This window comes from Primulina tabacum, chromosome 11 (genome assembly GCF_025594145.1).
Source record: "Primulina tabacum isolate GXHZ01 chromosome 11, ASM2559414v2, whole genome shotgun sequence".
Taxonomy (NCBI): domain Eukaryota; kingdom Viridiplantae; phylum Streptophyta; class Magnoliopsida; order Lamiales; family Gesneriaceae; genus Primulina; species Primulina tabacum.
The window spans coordinates 32,837,652-32,861,273 of NC_134560.1; the positions used below are offsets into that span (position 1 = coordinate 32,837,652).

Below are 23,622 nucleotides of genomic sequence, written 5' to 3' on the forward strand. Positions count from 1 at the left end.
TACACCTCTCACTCCCATATAAGAATGAAAAACAAGTTGAAGAAGAAGAGCAAATGCATTTTTGGGGATGGTAACAAGGTTTTAGTTGATCAAGACATACTTTAGAATTTGGCTATCTTTTATTTTTACATTGTTCGCTTCCGCACTCGTTTGTTAAGTTGATTACGTTGTAAAGACAATGTATGTTTTATGAAAAAGACTGGTTTGGTTGTACACTATACTACGAGGCTTGTTGATTTACGATTGATTAATTGTAAAACAACGCCGGATGTCAACTCACCCCGGTATCGGGATGTGACAAAAACAGTCAGAATCGACCGCAAGGAGGACAACCATATGGGAAACAACCGATGTACAGATCTGATCCTCCTAGAGAAGAAAAATCCAACCTGGAGCAAATGATGTCTAAGTTTATTTCATCCACTGAAACTAGACTTCAAAACCAGGATGCATCGATAAAAGGGCTCGAGAATCAGATTGGACAGTTAGCAAAAATGATAGCAATTAGAGAGCCAGGCACCTTGCCGAGTAACACCGAGACAAATCCAAAAGAGCAAGTGAAGGCCATCGAGTTGAAGAGTGGGAAAGTTTTAGAGTCATGAGAAAAAGAGAAAACTCAAACATTGGATGAACAGACTGAGACATCTAAAGGTAAGTCCTCTAACACTGCACCGGAACCCACTGCACAATCAAAAATTGTTATTCCTCCACCTTTCCCTGCAGCATTGAAAAAAGCAAAACTAGATGCACAATTCGGTAAGTTTCTTGAGGTATTTAAAAAATTGCATATCAATATTCCCTTCGCCGATGCTTTAATGCAAATGCCTAGTTATGCTAAATTTTTGAAGGATATTTTAGCAAACAAGAGAAAATTGGAGGATCGCATGACGGTAAATCTAACTGAAAATTGCTCTGCTTTGGTGCAAAACAAAATCCCACCGAAACTTAAAAATCCAGGGAGTTTTTCTATTCCTTGCATGATTGGTGATGTTGTTTTTCATAAAGCCTTGTGTGATCTTGGTGCAAGTATTAATCTTATGCCGTTGTCTGTGTTTAGGAAACTGGGATTGGGCGAGCCTAAGCCAACGAGGATGTCTTTACAACTGGCTGACAGATCTATCAAGTATCCACGAGGAGTGATTGAGGATGTGTTAGTTAAAGTGGACAAATTTATTTTTCCTGCGGACTTCGTGGTGCTTGACATGGAAGAAGACATGGAGATGCCTTTGATTTTGGGGAGACCATTCCTTGCAACTGGCAAGGCTCTGATTGATGTTCAAGAAGGGAAGTTGAGATTGAGAGTGGGGGAGGAACGGATTACTTTTGATGTCTTTAATGCACTTAAGCACACTTTACATTTTGATAGTTGTTTTAGAATTGATGCTTTTGATCCTCTTGTGTCTAACTATGTGCAGGATGCTTTTCGGGATCCTTTGGAGGCCGCTATCACTACTGAATTGGGAGAAAAGGAATTGGACGAAGAAAAATCTGAAATAGTGGCATACTTTAATGCCAACCATCCATGAAAAAAGCCAGTGAAGATGAGACTGGAAGATCTGGGGGATCGAAGAGATTTGACACCTCCCAAGTCAAGCATAGAGGAACCACCGACGCTTGAGCTCAAACCATTGCCTCCGCACCTAAAGTACGTGTACCTAGGTGAGAATAACACTTTACCTGTCATTATTTCTGCTGCTTTGACAGATGTGATGGAGGACGAACTGTTGAAAGTCTTGAGAGCGCACAAGAATGCATTTGCGTGGAAAGTGGCGGATATTAAAGGGATAAATCCATCAGTCTGAATGCACAAGATATTGATAGAAGAAAAGCACTCGCCTCTCGTGAAACCTCAGAGAAGATTGAATCCAAAGATGCAAGAGGTAGTAAAGACAGAAACTATCAAACTCCTTGATGCAGGTATCATCTATCCTATATCTGATAGTGCATGGGTAAGTCCTGTTCAGTGTGTGCCGAAAAAAGGTGGGATTACCGTGATCACAAATGAAAACAATGAATTAATACCCACTATGACTGTTACGGGATGGCGTGTGTGCATTAATTATAGGAAATTAAATGATGCCACCCTAAAGAGCACTTTCCCCTTCCCTTTATTGATCAAATGCTTGAGAGGTTAGCGGGTCATAAGTTTTATTGCTTTTTGGATGGGTATTCTGGGTATAACCAAATCATGATTGCGCCCGAGGACCAAGAGAAAACCACTTTCACTTGTCCTTATGGCACTTTTGGGTTTAGACGGATGCCTTTTGGTTTGTGTAATGCCCCGGCCACTTTTCAGCGATGCATGACCGCGATATTTCATGCCATGATAGAAACTTTTCTTGAAATTTTTATGGATGACTTCTCGATTTTTGGCCCTTCTTTTGATGACTGTTTGCAGAACTTGAAGGTGGTGTTGATGAGATGTGAGGAGACGAATTTGGTGCTGAATTGGAAAAAGTGTCATTTTATGGTGCAAGAAGGGATAGTATTGGGGCACAAGATATCAGAGCATGGAATAGAGGTGGATAAGGCAAAAGTCGAAGTTATCAAGAACTTACCACCTCCGACATCCATCAAGGGAGTTAGAAGTTTTCTAGGCCACGCCGGCTTTTATCGACGTTTTATCAAAGATTTTTCTAAAATTGCCAAACCTCTATCTTCCTTACTTATGAAAGATGTGCCCTTTGACTTTAATTCTGACTGTGTACAGGCATACGAGGATTTGAAGTAGCGCTTGGTGACGGCTCCTGTCCTGGTGGCACCAGATTGGGATCTACCCTTCGAGATCATGTGCGATGCCAGTGACACTGCGGTGGGAGCTGTGCTTGGCCAGCGGCAAAACAAGGTATTTCATACAATTTACTATGCAAGTAAGACCTTGGATGAGGCGCAATTGAATTATGCAACAACTGAAAAGGAATTACTTGCAGTAGTATTTGCGCTTGACAAATTTCATTCCTATCTTGTTCTGTCTAAAGTCATCGTTTACACAGACCACTCTGCACTAAAATATTTACTGGCTAAGAAAGATGCGAAGCCACGACTACTTAGGTGGATTTTACTGTTGCAAGAGTTCGATTTAGAAATAAAGGATAAGAAGGGTGTTGAAAATGTGGTAGCTGATCATCTTTCTAGGCTAGAGCATGTTAGTAAAAATTGTGAAAACGATGAAATAGATGATTGGTTTCCGGATGAACAACTTCTAGCGGTAACAAATTGTCCTTGGTTTGCAAACTTTGCGAATTTTCTTGTTACAGGCTCACCCCCTCCAAATTTAACATTTCACCAAAGAAAGAAATTTTTTTCGGGCGTGAAATATTATTTTTGGGAGGAACCCTTCTTGTTCAAAATATGTGCAGATTCTATGATCAGAAGGTGTGTTGCAGAGGAAGAGTTTGGTCAAATTCTCAATCATTGCCATGACCGTGAGGTAGGTGGTCACTTCGGACCAACAAGGACGACATCTAAGGTACTCGAATGTGGCTTTTATTGGCCAACCCTATTTAAAGATGCTCGTTCTTATGTGCTAGCCTGTGATAAATGCCAGCGGACAGGTAACATCTCTAACCGTCATGAAATGCCATTGAATAACATTATTGAGTGTGAGGTTTTTGACGTGTGGGGGATAGACTTCATGGGACCGTTTCCCAGTTCATTCACGAAAAAATATATTTTGGTGGCGGTTGACTATGTGTCTAAATGGGTAGAGGCAGAAGCATTTGCCACCAATGAAGCTCAAGTGGTCCTGAAATTTTTAAAGAAAAATATGTTTAACAGGTTTGGGACACCACGAGCAATCATTAGTGATGGTGGCACCCATTTTTGCAACAAACTATTTGAAAAAATTTTGAGCAAATATGGTGTGACACATAAGATATCTACGCCCTATCACCCCAGACGAGTGTTCAAGTTGAGGTGTCTAATCGAGAAATCAAGCGAATTTTGGAAAAAATGGTGGGTGTCAATAGGAAAGATTGGTCGGTGAGGTTAGATGATGCTCTTTTGGCATATAGGACTGCGTTTAAAACACCTATAGGCACTACACCATATAGGTTGTTGTTTGCTAAAGCATGTCATTTACCTGTAGAGTTAGAACATCGAGCATACTGAGCTACAAAAGCATTAAACTTTAATTTTACTGATGCAGGTGAACGACGTCTGCTGCAACTGGATCAGTTGGAGGAATTCCGGAACCTGGCATATGATCTTGCACTGTCATACAAGGAGAAGACGAAGAAGACCCATGACAAGCGGATCATCGAGAGGGAATTCAAGGAAGCTGACAATGTCCTACTCTACAACTCCCGATTGCGACTATTCCCCGGAAAGTTGAAGTCGCGATGGTCTGGCCCATTCGTGATTGCCAAAGTCTATCCATCGGGAGCTGTAGAATTGAAAGATGGAAAGGATGGGACCTTTGCGGTCAATGCACAGCGACTGAAGCACTACATGGGTGGCACAGTTGAGCCACAACTTGGAATCACCCGATTCCAGGACAATCCGAACTGAAATTGACCGACAGTCCAGCTCTCGACTATAAATTGAGAACTACCACTCTCTCCCTTATCTTGCATTTAATTCGATTTTTAGTTTGTGTTCTTTTTATTTTACATTAAAAAAAAACAAAAAAAAAGAGGCGAATATATGAAGAGCCGTGAAGGTTCCGCCCGGGCGGAGGTTTATTCCCGCCTGGGCGGGTCCCTTTTCAAAAATGTTTACAAAAAAGCCGTAAGATTTTCGCCCGGGCGGACATTTATGTCCGCCCGAGCGCGGCGTTGTGAAAATTTTTTTTAAAAGCCGAGAGTCATCCGCCCGGGCGGAAACTTATATCCGCCCGCCCGGGCGGATCGCGCAGATTTTTAAATCTGCACCTTCTTCTCTCCTTCTCCCATTCGAAACCCTCGCCCCCCTTCGAATTTTTTTCGCCCCTTCCCTCTAAATCTTGCTCAAATCTCTTGCCTTGCACCAATTTCAGGTACAAATCGTGGGTCTCCATCTTCACCCAGCATCAAGAAGCAATTTTCCGGCCACCTCTACAATTTCTTCGGCCACCGCTGCAATTTCCGGCCCCCACCTCCGAGTTCCGGCGAGCATTCTCTTGGCGACACACCCTCCTACTCCGGGCTTATTGTTCTTCAGAAATCATTGTCAACAATGGCACCAAAAAAGGCTCGGGTAAGTCACACCGCTTCGTCATCTTCATCCCGTAACTCTCAGATATTTGTTAATGAGACTGCTAGGGAACGCTACGAAAATTCAAAAATACATAGAGCTCTGCTTCGCGAACGTGGTTTCCAGTTTAAGCAATACATATTTATTACAAATCAAATTGAAAGTAGAAGTTGGGGAAAATTTTGTCGTCAACCACAAGCTGCGGTGGTACTAGTGGTGAGGGAATTTTATGCCAATGCAGCTGAAAGAAGTGATGGTAAGGCATTTGTGAGAGGGAAGTTGGTCGATTTTAGTTCAGCGGAGATTAATAGGGTGCTTGAGACATCGGCGGTGGATGACTCGGTTTATGTGGCCTGGGCGGCAGAACCAAATTTAGACTTGATGATGCAAAGAATCTGTTATCCGGGGTCTCCGTGGAAGACACCTAACTCGCACACCTGTTTTGCAGAGAAATATTTGCTTATCCCGGCTTCATTGTGGTATGCATTTCTGGCCACACGTTTGATGCCAGTCGGGCACACTAGCGAAGTCCAGAGGGAGAGAGGGCTGCTACTTTATGCACTGATCACTCACATGCCACTCAATGTGGGCAGGATAATCCATTCGCAGATCCAGCTGAGCATTCATAATCCGAATGTGGCATTGTTCTTCCCCCACATTATCACAAAGCTATGTGCGGGCGCGGGGGTCATTTTTCAGGATGACGATGAGTGGCTGCCACCGACCAAGGCCCTCGATGACGCTAGCTGGTTGCAGAAAATAGCAGTGCGGCGGAAGGCTTTACCGCAATTTGGACCCCTCTGGGACGGCTTTACTTTTGATCTCGTGCCACAGCAGCCCCCACCACCGGCCCCGCGACCTCGACGTCGCCTTCTTCAGGACCGGATGGACGAATTTGCGGCCTTTGCGGACCATCAGTTACAGTGGCAGGCTGTGAGTCAGACGTATCAGACGGCTACTGATGCCATGCTTCGCCTATCCCTGAGCCACAGTGGTGTCGACCCAGCCCTTCTCCCACCACCCATGCCAGCTTTCCCGCCGCCATTTCAGTTCCACTATGCCGATGCCCCAGAGCCGGATGCTGGTGTCATTCCCCCGGAGGCACACGAGGAGGAGGATCAGTGAGAGGGGAGTCACTTCTATCCCTTCTTTTCGTTATCGCATTTCATTTCGTTCAGTTTAATTATTTTCGTTTATCTTGCATGCTTAGGATATCCTGCATTCATTTCGTTGTGGCTATCTGTCTCTTTTTCTATCGTCTGTTGCATTGGGGACACTGCTCGACTTTAGTATTGGGGGGTGGATGGGTGTTGTTTTATATGTTCATTTTTGGTGTTTTGTTGGTTATATTTGTTGGCATTTAGTGATCAGTTAGTTTTGCATATGTTTGTGTGTCAGCCGACAGTATTCGATATAGTACTTGTTAGCCAAGGATGATCAAGAAGTGATGAGACATGCCCTATTGATCGTGTACTCGCATTTCTTTAGCACTTACTGTGGTAGAGACATGAAGTTTTATTTCGAGTATTGAACTCTCTTTACACGAATGTTAGAACTAAAAGCATGCATGATAAGAGGGTGAAAATTTTAAACTAAAGTGGGGAACAAAGATGTTTGAAGGTGTGAATTGAGCTTGACTATATTTTCTCGAATCGAGGTATCTATCAGCAACCAAAAAAAAAAAAAAAAGTTGGAGATGTAAGGTGTGGGGGAGCCGAATAAAGGAAATGAAATTCTATTCCTGGCTAAAGTTGGAGATGTAAGGTGTTGTGGAGCCGAATTACGAAATGAAATCCTATTCATGGCTAAAAAAAAAAAAAAAATTGTTGGTGATGGATACTGAGTGCAAAGGAATAAAGGAGAGTGATATTTACACTTACAGGCTGATTTAAATTTCTGACAATGGTTGAGAATGGATCCCTCTATCATTTGTGATGCTAGGACTAGCAACACACACACACGTTCAGACTTTATTTGAAACCACGTCTAGACCAAAGGAAGTGCGAAGACCTATGCGTTTGTATTGATCGACAAGGGAATATGTTGAGTTTCACCGAGGCTAGTTGATGACTATGAATTCACTGTCGAGCTACGTTGTGTCATGTCTATTTTTTCTTGTCACCTGTTTTGCTCGAGGGCGAGCAAAAAGTTAGTATTGGGGGGTTGATAGAGGTGGATTTTACGTGTTTTTCGTACCATGTTTTGTCGTATTGTGTTGCATTTATAATTTATATTTCATGCATTTGGTGTTATTGTAGCATAATTAATATTTTCTTGTTGCTCCTAAGTTTGGTTGGTAAAAATACAGGTGAATCGCGAAGAAACTGAAAATTTAAGGGAAAATTCGAAAGTCACCCGCCCGGGCGCTTATTTACATCCGCCCGGGCGTCTTGAAGATGCAGAAAAGGGATTTTTACGAAAGTCATCCGCCCGGGCGGAAACTTATATCCGCCTGGGCGGGCCGAGGAAAAATTAAATACCAGATCTGCGAAGACCATCCGCCCGGGCGGAAACTTATGTCCACCCGGGCGCACCTGTAATTTCGGAAAAAGTGTTGGACGATTCTTTTCCTTAGTTCTGGATATGGGCAATATGGTAAGGAGGGTTGGACGTTTTTCTGGATTATTCAGACTTCATTCTTCAGCCACCACAAGCCTTGGATAGGAATTCACGCTCGGATTGAAGATTTGACGACTTCTGGGCATCGTTCTTCGCAATTTTCGTCAACTCTAGTAGTTCTTATTTAGTTTTTATCATTTGAACTTAGTTTTGTTTAGTTTCGCTATGAATTTTAGTAGCTAAACTTCATTATTTGTTGGGATTTAAGGGGATCCTACCCCAAACTTTGTTTTAATTAATTTATATTTCGATTTCTGGTTTATTCTTGATTATACTATTGTTTTTCTTCGTGTTGTTAGAGCGTAGCTAACTTTAACAATGTTTTCATATTGCGAGTGAGTTCGAGAGAATAACTTGTGATAGGAACGAACAGTATAATCCGTGGATCTACAATTTGCATAGATATATGAAATTGGATACGCGCCGATAGTCATAGTCCTAAGGATCGAAAACTAGGGGATTTCTTAGATCGAAATGCGATTCACTCTTGATAAATAATTAAAGACATTTAATTACTTCATTGAGTAGAATTAATTTGGCATAGCTCGAGAGAGTGTGCTCAATTGAATAGGAAATCCTGTCGGAAGCATATGATCATTATCGAATAAATTAATTAATTAACGAGGGGTAGGTGAACCGATATTCTCAACAAATTCATTTCTTATTGAATCTTACTCAACCATTTTAGACATTTTATTTCATTACTTGATTTTAAATAATTTTGTTTGCATGTTTATTTGATTTTAGTAGTAATAAAACACCCAATCACTTTTCGTTGCTAAAGATCTAATAATTGGAAATAATAATTGTTAAATACAGTCTTCAGTGGAACGATATTCGTACTCCGGTACATTATACTATTACTTGACATCGTGCACTTGCGATTAATTTTTGAGCATATAAAACTATAATTTTATTGAGGATTCCACAGTGCAAGTTTTGCTCGATCAAAAATCAACCAACTTTAATACTTATTTTTTTTATAACATACCTAAATAAAACAACAACAACAATAATCATCACAATTATAATAATTATTGTTATTCTAAAATAAAAAATCGTATTTTTTATTTGTATCTTACAAGTTAATAATAATACAAATAATAATAAAATAATAAGTTTTCACAATATGCTTGTAAAATAAAATAATAATAATAAAATAAATTAATTATACAACTTATTTTGTATTCAATACGATAAGAAGAAAAATACAATATTTATAATAATAAATTTTATATCACTTGTATAAAATAAATTAACTGTAATACTTAATTTTTTATATGCTATCTATATAAAACAACAACACAATAATAATTATAAACATAAGTATTATTATTATTTTCTAAAAAAAGTTGATTATTATTCTAAAATACAAAAATTGTATTTCTTAGTTGTATCTTATATGTGGTGACCCGGACGTGTTCAAATCAGAATTTCCCCAACATCTAAACTTCAAAAGATACATGAAAGTAATGAAACTTACACCATTTTGAAGCTGGTAACGAGAGGAGCACGGATATGAACTCGGATCTAAATTCGGACAGCCGGATCTTTCAAAATCAACAATTGAAGCTATGATGAAGCTTGAGGGAATTTCTACAGATGGAGTCTCGTTCTTGCTTGTAAGGTTATTTTGCTTGACAGATGTGAATAAATACGTAAATAATAGTAATAACACAATACTGATAGGAAATATACCAATTCAGAATAAACTCATAAATTAGTGTTTTATCAGAATTAAATGTTGTGCGAAATGTTACAACATTTACGACAACATGCAGCGGAATATTAAAACTTGAAACACAAATTTACTTTAAATAACTAGATGGACAAGATTAAATATGCACACGTATATATACTTGTGCGGTGTCTCAGGGCAAAATATTAATCACTAAAAAATCAAACCATTTACAAAAACCTATCACTACTGATTAAGACTAAAATCAATTTCCTCAACAACTTGAGAAAACAAATGCTTTTTAAAATAAAAACAACACTAAAACGTAAATAAGAAAGCAAAAAACCGTGATCCCGAAATCAAAAGCAACTAAATACGATCTTCAGTCAACATCGTTACGGATGTTGTCTGTAGATGTTGGCAACATTCAAGGCAACACGGCGATCAGCACACTTCCAAAACAGAAACGTCCTCGTAGAATATTTTCTTCCGAAATTCACAACGTGCAAAGTGCATCAATATGCAGCAACGAAAACTTCTACGTGAAGAGTGCACAAATCGGAATCCTCAAGCTCCTCTTCGATCAGCAACGACTTTGTAATTTATTTTCTCTGAAAGGTTCGTGTCGTGCAAAGTGCGTGAATGATTAATCTGTGAGAGAGCGTGCACAAGAGAGCCAACCCAACAATGTCCTTGTTTCTCTTATTTATAGACCTTCATCTCTCCTAGGGTTTATCTCCACAAGGAAACCTATTTCACAAGGAAAGTAAGATTTTAATTAGAAACAAACTCCTTTTAAATATTGATATCAAATCATAATAAAATCATAACATATTTATCTCATTATCTAGAAAGGCAAAATCTCATTAAATATTAAACAAATCAAATCAACAAGGAAAAGATAATATTAGGGAAATTATTTTAAGTTACGAAATCATATCAATAAACTTAGGAAATAATATTTTCCTTCATTGCTGATAATAATCTGAAGGAATGAAGGCTTGTCATATTAAATATGCATGGCAAAGACACATGGCTATTTCTCATAACTCAGGCGGCGCTCGGGCGGTCAAAAGTTACCGCTCGGGCGCGGAAGGTTCTGCCCATTTTCTACACTGGTTCTGCACTGGCGCTCGGACGGTCATTTTCTACCGCTCGGGTGCCGAATGTTCTGTCCGAGCACTACTCTTGTATCACACTGACGCTCGTATGGTCATTTTCTACCGCTCGGGCGCCCAAAAGTTCTATCCGAGGCTGATTTTTTTGTTTCTTTTGCTTGCTCATGCCTTCCTTGAACATACTACTTCATCAATTAATCAACCTCTGCTTTCAGTGATATAAATTATCGGGCATTACATCATAAGTCAATAATATTACAAATAATAATTTTTATAATAATAAGTTTTCATACTATGCATGTCAAATAAAATAATAAGAAATAAAATTAATTATAATATTTATTTGTATTTAAGTAGTAAAGAACAAAATTAACAATATTTATAATAAGAACATTTATATTATTTGTGTAAAATAATTAATTGTTATACTAATTTTTTTATACTACCTATATAAAACAACAACAATAGTAATTATTATATTATTAAGTATTGTTATTATTATTTACAGTAGTAAAGAACAAAATTAACAATATTTATAATAAGAACATTTATATTATTTGTGTAAAATAAATTAATTGTTATACTAATTTTTTTATACTACCTATATAAAACAACAACAATAGTAATTATTATTTATTAAGTATTGTTATTATTATTTACATAATATAAAATAATAAGAAAAAATAATAATATATGGAAAAATAATTAAGCGTTTTAATCATAAACTCGAAACGTAAGATTATGATAAATTCATAATTTATTTTCAAATACTCAAGTAAATTAATTTATATCAACGCTTACCTCAAATAGAAGTTCTTCAAAATTTTATCTGCAAATATATAATCACAAATAAATAAATTAACGGTTTTAATCAAACATGAATGGCAAACTTAATTTAAAGCATACAAACCTCATGTGCTGTTGATCAAACATCGAATGAAAATCCAAATAAATGAAGAATGATAAAAGCACAAGAATGTTACATTTGAAACGAGGGCAAATGATATATAAGAAAATTTTCGGATAAAAAACAAGTCATATTAGTACTGGGTGATACATCACATCACTTTAACAAACGAATTTTAATTAAAAAAATTTTAACGTCTTTTTTGTAAAAAAAAAAAAAAAGAAAAATGCATGCATATGTCGATATATATATATATATATATATATATTATGCAAGTCATGCCATATCATTACGCGTGACTTGAATTTAAAAAAAAAATTGCAAGTCAAGAGGCGTGAAACATTATTTTCAGAAAACACTTTTTTCTTACATTATTTTATTAAGTTATTCAAAATTATTTCAGAAACATAAAAAATTTTGATGTTGAGCCTCCCCATCGACGAGAATCATTTTTGGGATCATATTTCCATGCTTGGTGGAGACTTCGTATCCTTGTCGAGGAACAATAACCTTAACAAGAAATTCTTTTTTGTCAAGCCTGAGATATTTGAATGGTGTGACTTGTTGTGTTTTTGCGAAACAAATATTAATCCATATGTGATACGTTAAATCAACGGCGGATAATGAGATAGCAGACTTCGGGTTTCCCGAATATGTATAATTTATATCTTGTTAAAACCACTCAAAGAGTCGAATTGTTTTTCATTTTCCTTAACTGATTCAAACTAATTAAAGCTGCTTTGCATTTACAATATTGTACCAAGTACAAATTAAATTTGTTCATAGAATGTAGATAGAAATGACAAAAAGACGATGTATTGGATTTAATTATATTGCCGTTAAAGATAATTGACAACAGTTACAAACAGATGCATGTGCAGAGTAGCGGAAATGACAGATATCTTAGTAAAATCCTACATTGCATGTAGTCAGATTACGTAGTTCGAATTTTCTAGATCTTACAAATCGGTTTCTTTTTTCTTAATTTGCTATCTAATTTCGAGTTTATATTTCAATATCACACTGTCATCATCAAATTTTGATTGACAATATGTTTATATAATATTTCATCTGCTAAACACATAATATTGATGTTACAGTTTACGAGATAAAAAATGATAATACATAGCACAACGATTTCTCGCTAATTGAATTTCACCAAAAAAGTATCCGAAAATCCAAGCATAGATTGTTTCTAGAATCTTAAAAATTCTAAAAGGTTAGTGAAGTGGTATTCAACCCCTCTCACTCTTTCAAATAACAATATACAACAAGCACGTAATTAAAAAAAATCACATGTTTTGCTGTTTTTTCCAAAGACAATTAATTTGAGCACACATTTTTCCAGGCTTATAGGTATTGAATATCAGTAATCTATAATTTGGTTCTTCGTTACGAATGGTTAAATTTTCTAGTTCCAAAATTTTGTATTATGTATACGATATCTGTTAGAATTTTTGTTTCTATATGTTTATAAACATGATAAACAATATGTGGAAGCAGATCGAGCATTATCTCCGGCCATTGAATAATTTGTAAGTTATCTTTTTTTTCTCCGATTGAAGTCTTCTAAGCACTCCAACATTCTCTGTTGATGATGTATATTTTTTTTATGAGTTGTGTGCTTAAGGACCTCAATCGCTGGTATTTATAGGTCTCTCATACCATCAATTAGTAATTGCAGGAGCTTGATTGTCAAAAAGAGGATGAGCATGCATGTTTCGATTTTCTAAAGTTGAGGTGACGTACGCATATTTTGTCAAAAGATGTTTGTCGACACATTTAATAATTCTCATTTTGAATTGATATAAGTAATTGATAACTCAACTTCCATAGCTCCCCTATTCATCAAAATTTCAATGGAAATCGAACTAACAAACAACAAAGATACAAATGGGCTTGGTTCAAACAAACATCGAACATACATACAAAATGAATAAAAAACAAAGAACTTGCAACCCAAGAACAAAATACTATGTCCCAGTCCATTAGCCATCTCCTTTCACTTATTTGTTCATATTGTTATTCTATCGAACATAGAACTTAACGTAATTCAAACTCGATGTTCCTTGGTTATTGTTCCTTTATTTTCAACCAATAAATGTAATATTACACCTAAAACAGTTGCAAACTACTCAATATTCGTAACATATATTCCACCCCACAATTTCAATTTAATTTATAGATAGATCAAACACAACAATACCTCAAAACAACACTATTTTAATTATTTCCATTCACAACAGCATGTTTCGTATCAATTTGCAACCTAGCAGTAATAATAATAATAATTGAAAAAAATTAATTAAGAAACAAATATGAATCCACAAAGAAAACACAGCCAATATTCAAATACAAGTTCGAAACAAAAACTAGAAAAAAAAACTTGTTTAATTAATACACCAGGAAACATTTGAACATGAAATTGACTCAAAAAAGTTTCCCAATCGTTACAATTACACCCATGCTTTGCCAACAACAGATAAAACTATCACCGAAAACCCATAAACAAAGCGCCAAGAAATGTAGAACGAATGAACGAGAAGAAAAAAACACATGTACATAAAGCCGAAAACCGCTGTGGACCTTCGACCACAACCCATGCCTCCATTTGAACATGAAAATTGACTCGAAAATGTTTCTCAATCATTACAATTACACATCTGATAAGAAATGTAAAACCGAAGAACGTTAAGGAAGAAAATTATTGGGTTGGGTTGCGGTTGGGTTGCGGTTGACATGAAATTTTAATATAAAAAAATATATATAATTAATAAATATTATCTATATTTTTATATATATATGTCTGAAAAAATATTTTTTGTATATTTATATCATAATTTTTCATAATTTAATAATTATTTTGAACATTTTTTATTTTTTAAACAATTGTTTATTTGATTTAGTAAATATATTTTATTTTCAACCATTATACTTTCAAATTTAAATCATATATACGAGTAAGATTTTGTTATTATGTGTTTAAATTAAAATTATTATTATTTTTTTTTTGAATTTATTTAATTTTTTAAATTTTTTAAAAAATTCAAAATCCGATTGATTCGAGTTCGAGTTGAGAATTTTCGAGTTCGAATTGAGTAATTTTTGAATAATATTATGTTCCCACCCGACTCAAACCACTCTAACCCATACCAACTGACATCCTTGTTGATACATAGATACTTGAAACAAAAGACCGCATAGTCCATCCTGTCATCTCCTCTATGATCTCTCTCGGCTTCTCTGGCTCTGCTTCTCTCTCCCCACAGCTTCCCAGTCTCTCTCTCTATTCCTGACTCATACAAACACGCACGCACACGTCTCTCTGTGTGTCTATGGATTCATTATCTATAGACGGGAGAAGATTTCTGGTTGAATTTTACACATGGTTTGTTTATTATCGACAGGTCAGCTGCACAAACGAAGCAGCAGCAGCAGCAGCAGTGCAGACCTTGAAAAGGTGAAGAATCTCTTAACAAAAAGAGGGATTCCTTCTATCGTGACATCCCCATTGGAATCTCTCAGAAAGGGCAACTGGGTTAAGCTCATTTGTGGTGCTAGCTTTGAGGCACTTCTTCGAAATTTATCATTTTTTTTTATCATCACTCGATAAACTATTTATCGAAGATGTTCTTCAAGTTTTTTTTTTTAATAATTCTGTTGCCTTTTGTTATCATATAGGATGTGGTTGACATCAGAAATCTTTCTCTGGTTTATACTCTTTCTGGAGGTAAAACAACTAAGAATGATTTGATAAATATAGAAAGATAAAAGAGCATGTTTTTGAATATAATCAGGAAGGGAAGTAGGATTTTTAATTTTAGATTAGTGGTTGAGTGAATGTATAATATATATGTATATACAGGGAGAGAGGGGTCACTGAACCATATCCCTAAGATTGTCTCAGAGGTTTAATTTTTAACAATATGAAATCATTTTCTTTTAAAACGGTCTAATATGTGCAACTGTTGTATCGATTTTTGACGATATACTATATCTGTCATTTTTTCTTTCGAAGCCATAACAATCTCAAAAGATTATGCCAAAGTGAGTCCAGTGGACAGCTGTGTTTATATAATCTTCTATTGAAGACAATTTTTTTTCTTAATGTCGATAGAGTTTGATCTTTTGTGCTGGGATCTGAGAACTTATGTTCTTATGATGTGTCAACCGCAGTCGATTGTATTGATTGTGCTGCCGAGGCTTCGGTTATCAATGCTGTAAATGATGGAATCAAAGCAGCCAGAGCTATTATTCCCATTCGCAGGCCTTGGGTGATGGTCAGCGTCAACGATGATGAAGACTTGCATTTTCGTAAAGCAGGTAGTCTTCGCAGTCTAATTTATGGATTCCTCCTTGAACATTTTTGTACTTGTAGTACCTCATTCATTTGCTGATTGAAGTGTCCTTTATACTTCAGAGATTGAGATTGCTATAAGAACTGTAAGTTAAATCTCGAGTTACATTGTTGTCTGCAAGATTTAGAATAGATCAAAATGACAGTCAAGTAACTTGGTGCAAAAGTTTTAAATCGATTTGTGGACTGAAATTTTGGATTCCATAAAATATCACTAACTTGGACACATTTTTGGAATTTTCAGGACTTTGGTTTTGACATAATTTATTTCCATGCTGTTGGAGTTTGATTCTGATGATGAATTACTATGTTTCTAGAATTTGATCCGGATGATTGTCCAGTAGATTGCTCAAGGCCATGTGAGAGTATTTGTCCTGCTAATGCAATCTCATATTTTGGAAAAGCTGGTTTACCGAAGGTTCATCTCAATTTCCTTAATTTTGCTTTATCATTTTTTATTTATATCATCTATAAGCAGGGCGGTGTCTTGGCCGAGCGATGTTATGGCTGTGGCCGCTGCTTACCAATTTGTCCTTATGATAAAATAAGTCAGTTCCATATTTTTTAATTTCTCTTTCGCGTCCTGGATATTTCTTCCTCTTGAGACATTATTTGGTTCTTGCTCTTTATTCAGCCTATCGTTGAATTTCATTGCAGGAGCATCTACATATATAAGGGATGCTGCTACTACAGCTGAACTACTTAAACAGGATGATGTTGATGCCATAGAAATTCACACGAGCGGAAGGTAGCCTACAGTTGTTAAAACACTTGCCTGTCATTTTTACATCATATTCGTCCATGTGAACTTGTTGTATTTGAATCTTTGTTGAACCTTATTATTGAATTCATACCCATTTTAAATTACGTTACTCACATTATGTATTGGTCGATCATAGGCAGGCAGAGTCATTCCAAGGACTTTGGAATAGTTTGGGAGATTCAATTGATAACCTGAGGCTTGTCGCGGTAAGTGTACCTTGCAAGTAACTTTATGAATCAGTTCATCAGTCGTGATCGTGAAAATCATAAAAAAATAACAAGTCAAAATGGTATATTTAGTTTTTCGGATTGGCAAATGAAAACTCTTGTAATAAATGCAGATTAGCTTACCTGATATGAACGAGTTAACCATACCTGTGATGCATTCTATTTATGCAACAATGAACGGAAACCTACGTTGCCACAATTTATGGCAGGTAAAAGTCCTGTAAATTTCTTATGTGTATCAGTTTGCAACAATATATTGACGAAAACATTCAATGAACTGTATCATTTTACTCTAAATAAGCTGGATGGTCGCCCTATGAGTGGAGATATTGGGCGAGGAGCAACAAGGCAGGCAATCACGTTTGCTTTACATTTATCTGCAGCAAGAGATAGGCCTAAAGGTTACCACCTTGATGCACCTTTTCAATATCTTTTAGTTTCCATGAAAGTACATTTGACGATTCTTTCTTTGTGAAGTTGAAGAAAAAATTATTGTGTAGTTCTTCGTAAGTAACAGGTTTCCTTCAATTAGCCGGTGGTACCAACGCCCACACGATAAATGGGCTAAAAAAGGAGGGATTATTTGAAACAGCCAGCCTACCTGGTACTTAATCTTGCTTTTAGATATAATAATGGAAAAAGCACATTAGGAGATTCAACAGTATTACATATAGTATTCCAACTAATTAATTTCACGCACAGAGAAATTAAATGATGGGGTCATACCATTAAATTTATCTGATTCGTCGGATGCTTTGATCAGTGGTGTAGCTTTTGGCGGCTATGCTCGAAAGGTAAACGGGGCAAGTACTTTGTTGTATGATGGTACTTGTTATTTTACTTTAAGGTGCTAAAACCGACATACCTCAGATAGTTGGCAAGGTTCTGAGTTCTCTGCAAGTGGAACGCGGTTACGCTGGCATTGAAGGTTACCCCGATTATCTTCTCAAGGCACTCATGGAATCTCTTGCTTTAGTTGGGACTGTCAAATGCTTTACATGACAGCAATTAGTTATGAAAATGTGGAAGGTAAATTAGTTGCCACAGGAATTAGTTGCTTACCTTTTAGCTTTCTTCATTGCCTGAAGTTCTTTTTATTGAGTGAATCTGCTAGTATGTTTCTTGCAATTGTGAAATGTCCTGGTTGCATTCTTGGTTCTTTTGGTTTACATTGTTGAATGATATTTACATTAATCCATTTTTCTGAATTGCTAAAAGTATAATGCGATGAAGATGAGTGCGCAGTCCTTGTCAGTAGACTAGTAGTACCTAGCCTCTCCATAATCGATGACTTCATGTGATATCTTATTTAAGAACAAACACTTCTTTTAAATTTTGTAATATAACTAATTATTATGTACTTATTACTTTATTAATTGAATATCTGCAACAACATGTATGTAAGTTTGATTTTACATTTAGTGCATTGTCCTAAAGTTACATTCTAGGATAGGCATTTATTCTTACATGTGGATCCATAATATTTTCAGTAGACCCCACATGTAAAACAATAACTTTTGATCCTTGAATGCATCCTAGCACCAAATCTTCCCGGCAACGACGAAAAGAAAGTAAGAAAGACAGTTTACTTTGTTCGTTTTGCATTATCCACCTTGTAGGTTATAAGCAAATCCTTAGTCCTTTAGAGCCTTCAGATGCAATTGTCCAAGATCAAACTGATATGTTTGCTTGTGACACTTGAAAAAGCATTGGCGACATCAGATATTATTCATTGCATGTCGTGCATTATTTTTTCGACGGCTGACATATAAGATATCTATGACATTGTTTTAATCTCATTAGGAATCTTTTGTCCAGTAGACTTTGAGAGAGTAACGTCATGGTACATTGGTAAGAACACTCTATTAGATTCTTCCATGTTAAACTATCATACATGATTTTGTATGCTACATGAATAATGTTTAAGGTTGGATGAGATGTCGTACAGTTACAGATATAGACTATGTTCCGATGATTTCCAAGAAAAAGTAACATGAAAAATACGAAAAAATAGGTGAGAAGGTGCCGAGAGATTTTCCTATGGAATCTATCTAACACCAATGTCAAAGTGAAAAATATGAGAGGAATGGAATAAATTGAAAGAGACTGGAAATGAATTATATTTGGGTATTCATATATAGACGAAATAAGGCCCTTATTTAGCATTAAATCGTCGATCACCTTGAATCCCTGAAACCTTATCCTTTTTTCGTGTTCATTGGGGTTTTATTTATAGCCAACATGTGATTTATCTTTCAAGCATGTCTATATTATCTAGTCAATTCCAAATCTGGGAAAGTACTCTCTGTCCATATTGGGGTGGGCAACGGTCGGTTTGACCGGTTTTACTCTACAGCGATTCGATTTTTCGGTTTTGAATATCTCTAATCCAAAACCAAACAATTTTATTACGGTTCGGTTCGGTTTTTTTAAATACGATTCGGTTTATATGACCGGTTATATAAGGTTTGCTAAATTTGTTAAGAAATAAAATTATACGTCACTTTATGCGTTTAAAATATAAATCATTATATTTTTCAAACATTTAATTTGTGATATATATATATATGTACAAACATGTCATATGAATATAATAACAATATAACTAATACATAACACGGAAAATGCATGAATCAAACGGAATATTCAGTAATAGGAATGATAACAAGGTGGCAACCAGCTTGAATGGAACACCAATCATCTTACGAAAAAATCAAAGAAATATATACAGAAAAGAAAAGAAAACGTCGACTGTTGAGTGGTGAGAAAGAAAAGAAAACAATCGGATTGAAAATTGAGGGTTAATGATATTAAGTTTCTAAATCTTAATAGGCTCATTATACATAAAAAAAATCTTATATTTAACTATAATATGATCCATTATACATAAAAAAAAAACCATATAACAATAATATGGTCTTTTCAGTTATTCGGTTTTTTGGGCGATTAAAACCGAAAACTAAACCGAAAAACCGAATTTAATAAATTTTAAAACCAAAACCGACCGAAAAACCGATAAAACCAAATCATTTATCAGTAGTTTAAGTGTTAACTATTGAATTCAGAAGACGAGCTGAACTGATGGCAAGCTCGGATAATCGAGTCGGATGTCATGTGGATTCCTGGCTTTCAATTTGGGACCTCAGGTAACTTGTTCAAGATTAACAGAGTAAGGCCGTTTAGTCAAAAATTTGAACAAAACTATGTTTTTACATGATAGGAAAAGAATTTTGTGCTCGTCATATCGGATCTCCTACCTCGGATATGTTTCTCTTGATCACTCGAAAACATATTTATGATTGCTGTGAACATGATCGGGTTACATTTAAACTATTGCACCACTACGATCCATGTGGTGCACCAGATCGAAACTAGTGTTGTCACAACAAGCCGGCTCGCATAGTCCTGCCTTAGCCCGCCACCAAACTGGCAGGTCAATCCGTCAACTTGGTGGGTCGAGAAAACCTCTACCTAAATCGTCCCATATTGTTGTTTAGACATGTCAATCACTATAAAAAAAAATAAAAATAAAATAAAACCTAAAAATAAAGAGAAAATAAAATAACAACTGTTCTACTTTGCAAATAAAGATGAAATTGAAGAATTCATCTATGATATACAACTGTTCTAAAAACCGGCTTAGGCGGTGGCGCCTAGACGCCAGGCAGTGGCCTACCGCTTAGAAAATGTGCTAGTCGGCCAACCTAGATGATTAGGGCTTATATTTTTTATTTTATTTTTGTTTTTTTTTTAAAATTGGTTTTTTAATTTATATTAGAAATCTAATTTAAAAATGAAATGTAATTTTATTATAGTCCCTAGACCAAAGTTGATACCCCCATAATTCCAACGACCCAACCTGATCATTGTCGTAGCCCATTAACAAAAATGATTGGCTTAACGCTAAATACAGTTAGGACCAAAGTAGAGGCCCAATAAACTACTCGGAGTCTGACTCATAATTCCTTGCTCTGAAAACAGACAAAGCACAGTAGAACAAGAGCCATCGAGCCCATTATAGCAAATCAGCCCAATTGAAAGTGCACCGACCCGAACTCAAACTCAGTATGATGGTGAATAAAGTTCTATTTGTGTAAAACACTTGAACATATCTTTAGTGATAAGGAAAGAATCCCGAAAAAATAGAGATATACTATTTGAATTTATAAATTATCAAAGATAAGGGGAGATTAGCACAAATTAGGTATTTTTGGGATCTTAACCTATTGAGTCCTTTGCATATGAAAAACTTGACTTGCTAGAGTTCTTGTCATATAAGATACCTAGTCTCAATTCTATAATACTAGTATTTCAATACTAGTATTTCTCATTGTTACATGCATTCACATATTGCTATCATTAGCACGACTATACTAACACACTTAAATTTGTTCTTTGGACTAACTTAAGCATAGAAAGGGCAATGTCGGGAGCACTTCCAACAATCTCTAACATTTGTTCGTACGTGTAGGATTCAATTCGGCATCTCTCTATCAAGATGTTTCTACCAGGATCACTTGGTCTTGGCAAACCATCAAGGCTAATTTTTTCTCACCAGACCGAACCACCATAGGTACATGAAATTTTTTGTATCATCAATTAGTGTCGTATGTGGGAAACTTGAATAAAAAGAGTTGAGATGATTAGAGGAAGGCGTGATGCTCGTGGAAGATTATGGGGGTTAACCAAGGAGATCCCACCCAAACAAATACTGATCAAAATTAGAATGATGGAAATAATCCTCCGCCACTTGTTTTTTATTTGACCCAAAGTGCTCAACTGATCATGGCCACCGTAGAGCAAGTCTTGGCCCATAGAGAAGAAAATAATCCTCCGCATCAACCTAACCTAGAACAGAACAACCAAGCGGAGGAAATCACAGGACTACGAGCGGAGATGAGCATTTGGGGGACACTCGGGCGACACCACCTCTGAAAATGACCTTAGCTATTCCCTTCTCATCCAAATTCATAGCGGCAGAGCTCCCTCAACATTTCAGGTATCCCAACATCGGAGAATACAACAAGAAGGGACACCCAGAAGAGCATCTTGCTCGGTTTGAGAACTCTTCCCTATTGCATCAATATGTCTATCTCATCAAATGTCAGGTTTTCCTTAATACCCTACGGGAGCAACTCAGCTATGGTTTAACATCATCGAGCCTGATAGCATCCAAAATTTTAAGACTTTAGCCGTATGTTTTCTCAAAGGTTTGCAAGTAGCAAAAGGCAGCCGTCAACAACCCTAAGTCTCTCCACCATAAAACAGCAAGAACGAGAAAGTTTTTGGGCGTACATGCACATATTCAACGCTAAAATGGTGGAAGTTCCCTCTGAGGCCCCGGATTTGCGCGTAAGAACTTTTATGCAAGGCTTAAATCCATCATATCTCTTCAATTTATTGGTAAATAATGTTGTCCAAAATATATGGAAAAACAGGACAGATAGCTATGTGTAAAACCAGCAAATCAATATAATGAATCAAAATAGTAGTATAATGCTTAATTAAATCAAACCGAGGCCTGTAGCTTGTACAGTTTTTTTAAAACAGATTCGCCTCCTCCGGTATGTGCTCCGAGGATTCAGCGGATGTCTGTTTCCTAGGATACAACGGGCAAACCAGCAGAGTTGCAGCACAAAGCACTATGCTAGCGAACAAAATCAGTACCTGAACTTTATCCGTGAACAGAGCAGAAGCAAAACAAGCAGAAGTAGTACTGTAACAGCAGAAGCAGTACTGCAGGAGAACAAGCAGAATACTGTAGCAGAACGAGCAGCAGTACTGTAGCAAAAGTACTGTAGCAGAACGACAGCAGTACTGTAGTAGAAAAAACAGCAGTACTGTAGCAGAAGAAACAAGAAGAACTGTAGCAGTAGGAGAAAGTGGATTTTTAGGTCTTTTTTTCTAGCCTTGGCACATCTCCTATTTATACATACCTATACAAGCCATACGAAAGGCCAAAGGTTGTCATAAAGATGCCTTTAAGATGATAGATGAAGCACCAACAGTCATGCCATGCGAAAGGTCTCAAGGGCATGTGAAAGTTCTCAACTGAAAAAAAAATTAACAAAAGATGGCATAGACTGTTAGGCGAGTTTTTGCCTTGATCGGTCCGAAATTCGACGCACCCAGGTCGCGCTCGTACGCTTGCACACAAGTCAAGCCTTTTTTCACTGCAAATCGGGCCCATGATTTGCACCTCCCCCTGCGCCTGTGTGCGCGAGAGAGAGCCTCTTGACCAATCATTGTTACACCTCCATAAAGTGTAACACAATATAAACTTATCTATACCACTTCAATTTTTCAATGTGGGACAAACCCACCTTTCCAAATTTTCATTCACTCACATGGAAAGTCCATAAGCCTAAAAGCCCACCTTTAATCCAACAATCCCCCACATGAATGGAAATTAAAAGTTTTACGAAAGGATTCCACTGATAAAGTTCAATAGTTGAGTCTTGCATAGGATAGGTAGGTGTTACCCTTTGAACCTTTCTTTGTGAAAGCATATTAGTTCACTGGTTGACAGTAGACGTGATGTCTTTGAACTGTACATCCGTTTGTGTGAATTGTGATATACTTCACACAAGACTCTCCCTGATACTATTAAGTTCTCATGATTGTGTTCTTTTTGGCCATGAACACATGCCTGGTTCTGCAAGAAGGTCTAGAATTGAGCCATGCAATTCCTTTAAAGCGGCCCCACTTCTCTCTCACATAGGTGATTCTATATTGCTTCTTATCAGAATCATTAAAGCTGTAAGCTTATCCTCAACATTCA

At 36.6% G+C, this 23,622-nt stretch overlaps 1 protein-coding gene across 6 annotated transcripts; it reads left to right on the forward strand.

The window, feature by feature from the left end:
* Nucleotides 1-14,626: 14,626 nt before the first annotated feature.
* LOC142518494 (uncharacterized) lies at nucleotides 14,627-20,028 on the forward strand. 6 transcript variants are annotated; one of them, XM_075621278.1, is made up of 14 exons: nucleotides 14,628-14,770; nucleotides 14,902-15,062; nucleotides 15,176-15,224; nucleotides 15,671-15,817; nucleotides 16,169-16,269; nucleotides 16,330-16,399; nucleotides 16,509-16,599; nucleotides 16,751-16,820; nucleotides 16,955-17,050; nucleotides 17,143-17,242; nucleotides 17,359-17,445; nucleotides 17,544-17,635; nucleotides 17,712-17,870; nucleotides 19,907-20,028. In XM_075621278.1, the coding sequence occupies exons 1-13, from the start codon at nucleotides 14,719-14,721 to the stop codon at nucleotides 17,841-17,843; spliced, it is 1,248 nt and encodes a 415-aa protein (XP_075477393.1). In that variant the 5' UTR covers nucleotides 14,628-14,718; the 3' UTR covers nucleotides 17,844-17,870; nucleotides 19,907-20,028. The 6 variants fall into 6 exon arrangements, 5 of the variants coding, with proteins under 5 accessions (XP_075477393.1, XP_075477390.1, XP_075477394.1 ...); XM_075621275.1 differs by having other exon boundaries at nucleotides 16,169-16,399; XM_075621279.1 differs by having other exon boundaries at nucleotides 14,902-14,954; nucleotides 16,169-16,399.
* Nucleotides 20,029-23,622: the final 3,594 nt, after the last annotated feature.

Excerpts from the sequence above, each read along its gene's own strand:
- LOC142518494 (XM_075621275.1), top strand. The coding sequence starts at position 14,719 with ATGATCTCTCTCGGCTTCTCTGGCTCTGCTTCTCTCTCCCCACAGCTT. Across the intron at positions 15,225-15,670 it reads GGTTTATACTCTTTCTGGAG|TCGATTGTATTGATTGTGCT; the intron begins GTAAAACAACTA and ends TGTCAACCGCAG. Across the intron at positions 16,600-16,750 it reads GAAATTCACACGAGCGGAAG|GCAGGCAGAGTCATTCCAAG; the intron begins GTAGCCTACAGT and ends GGTCGATCATAG.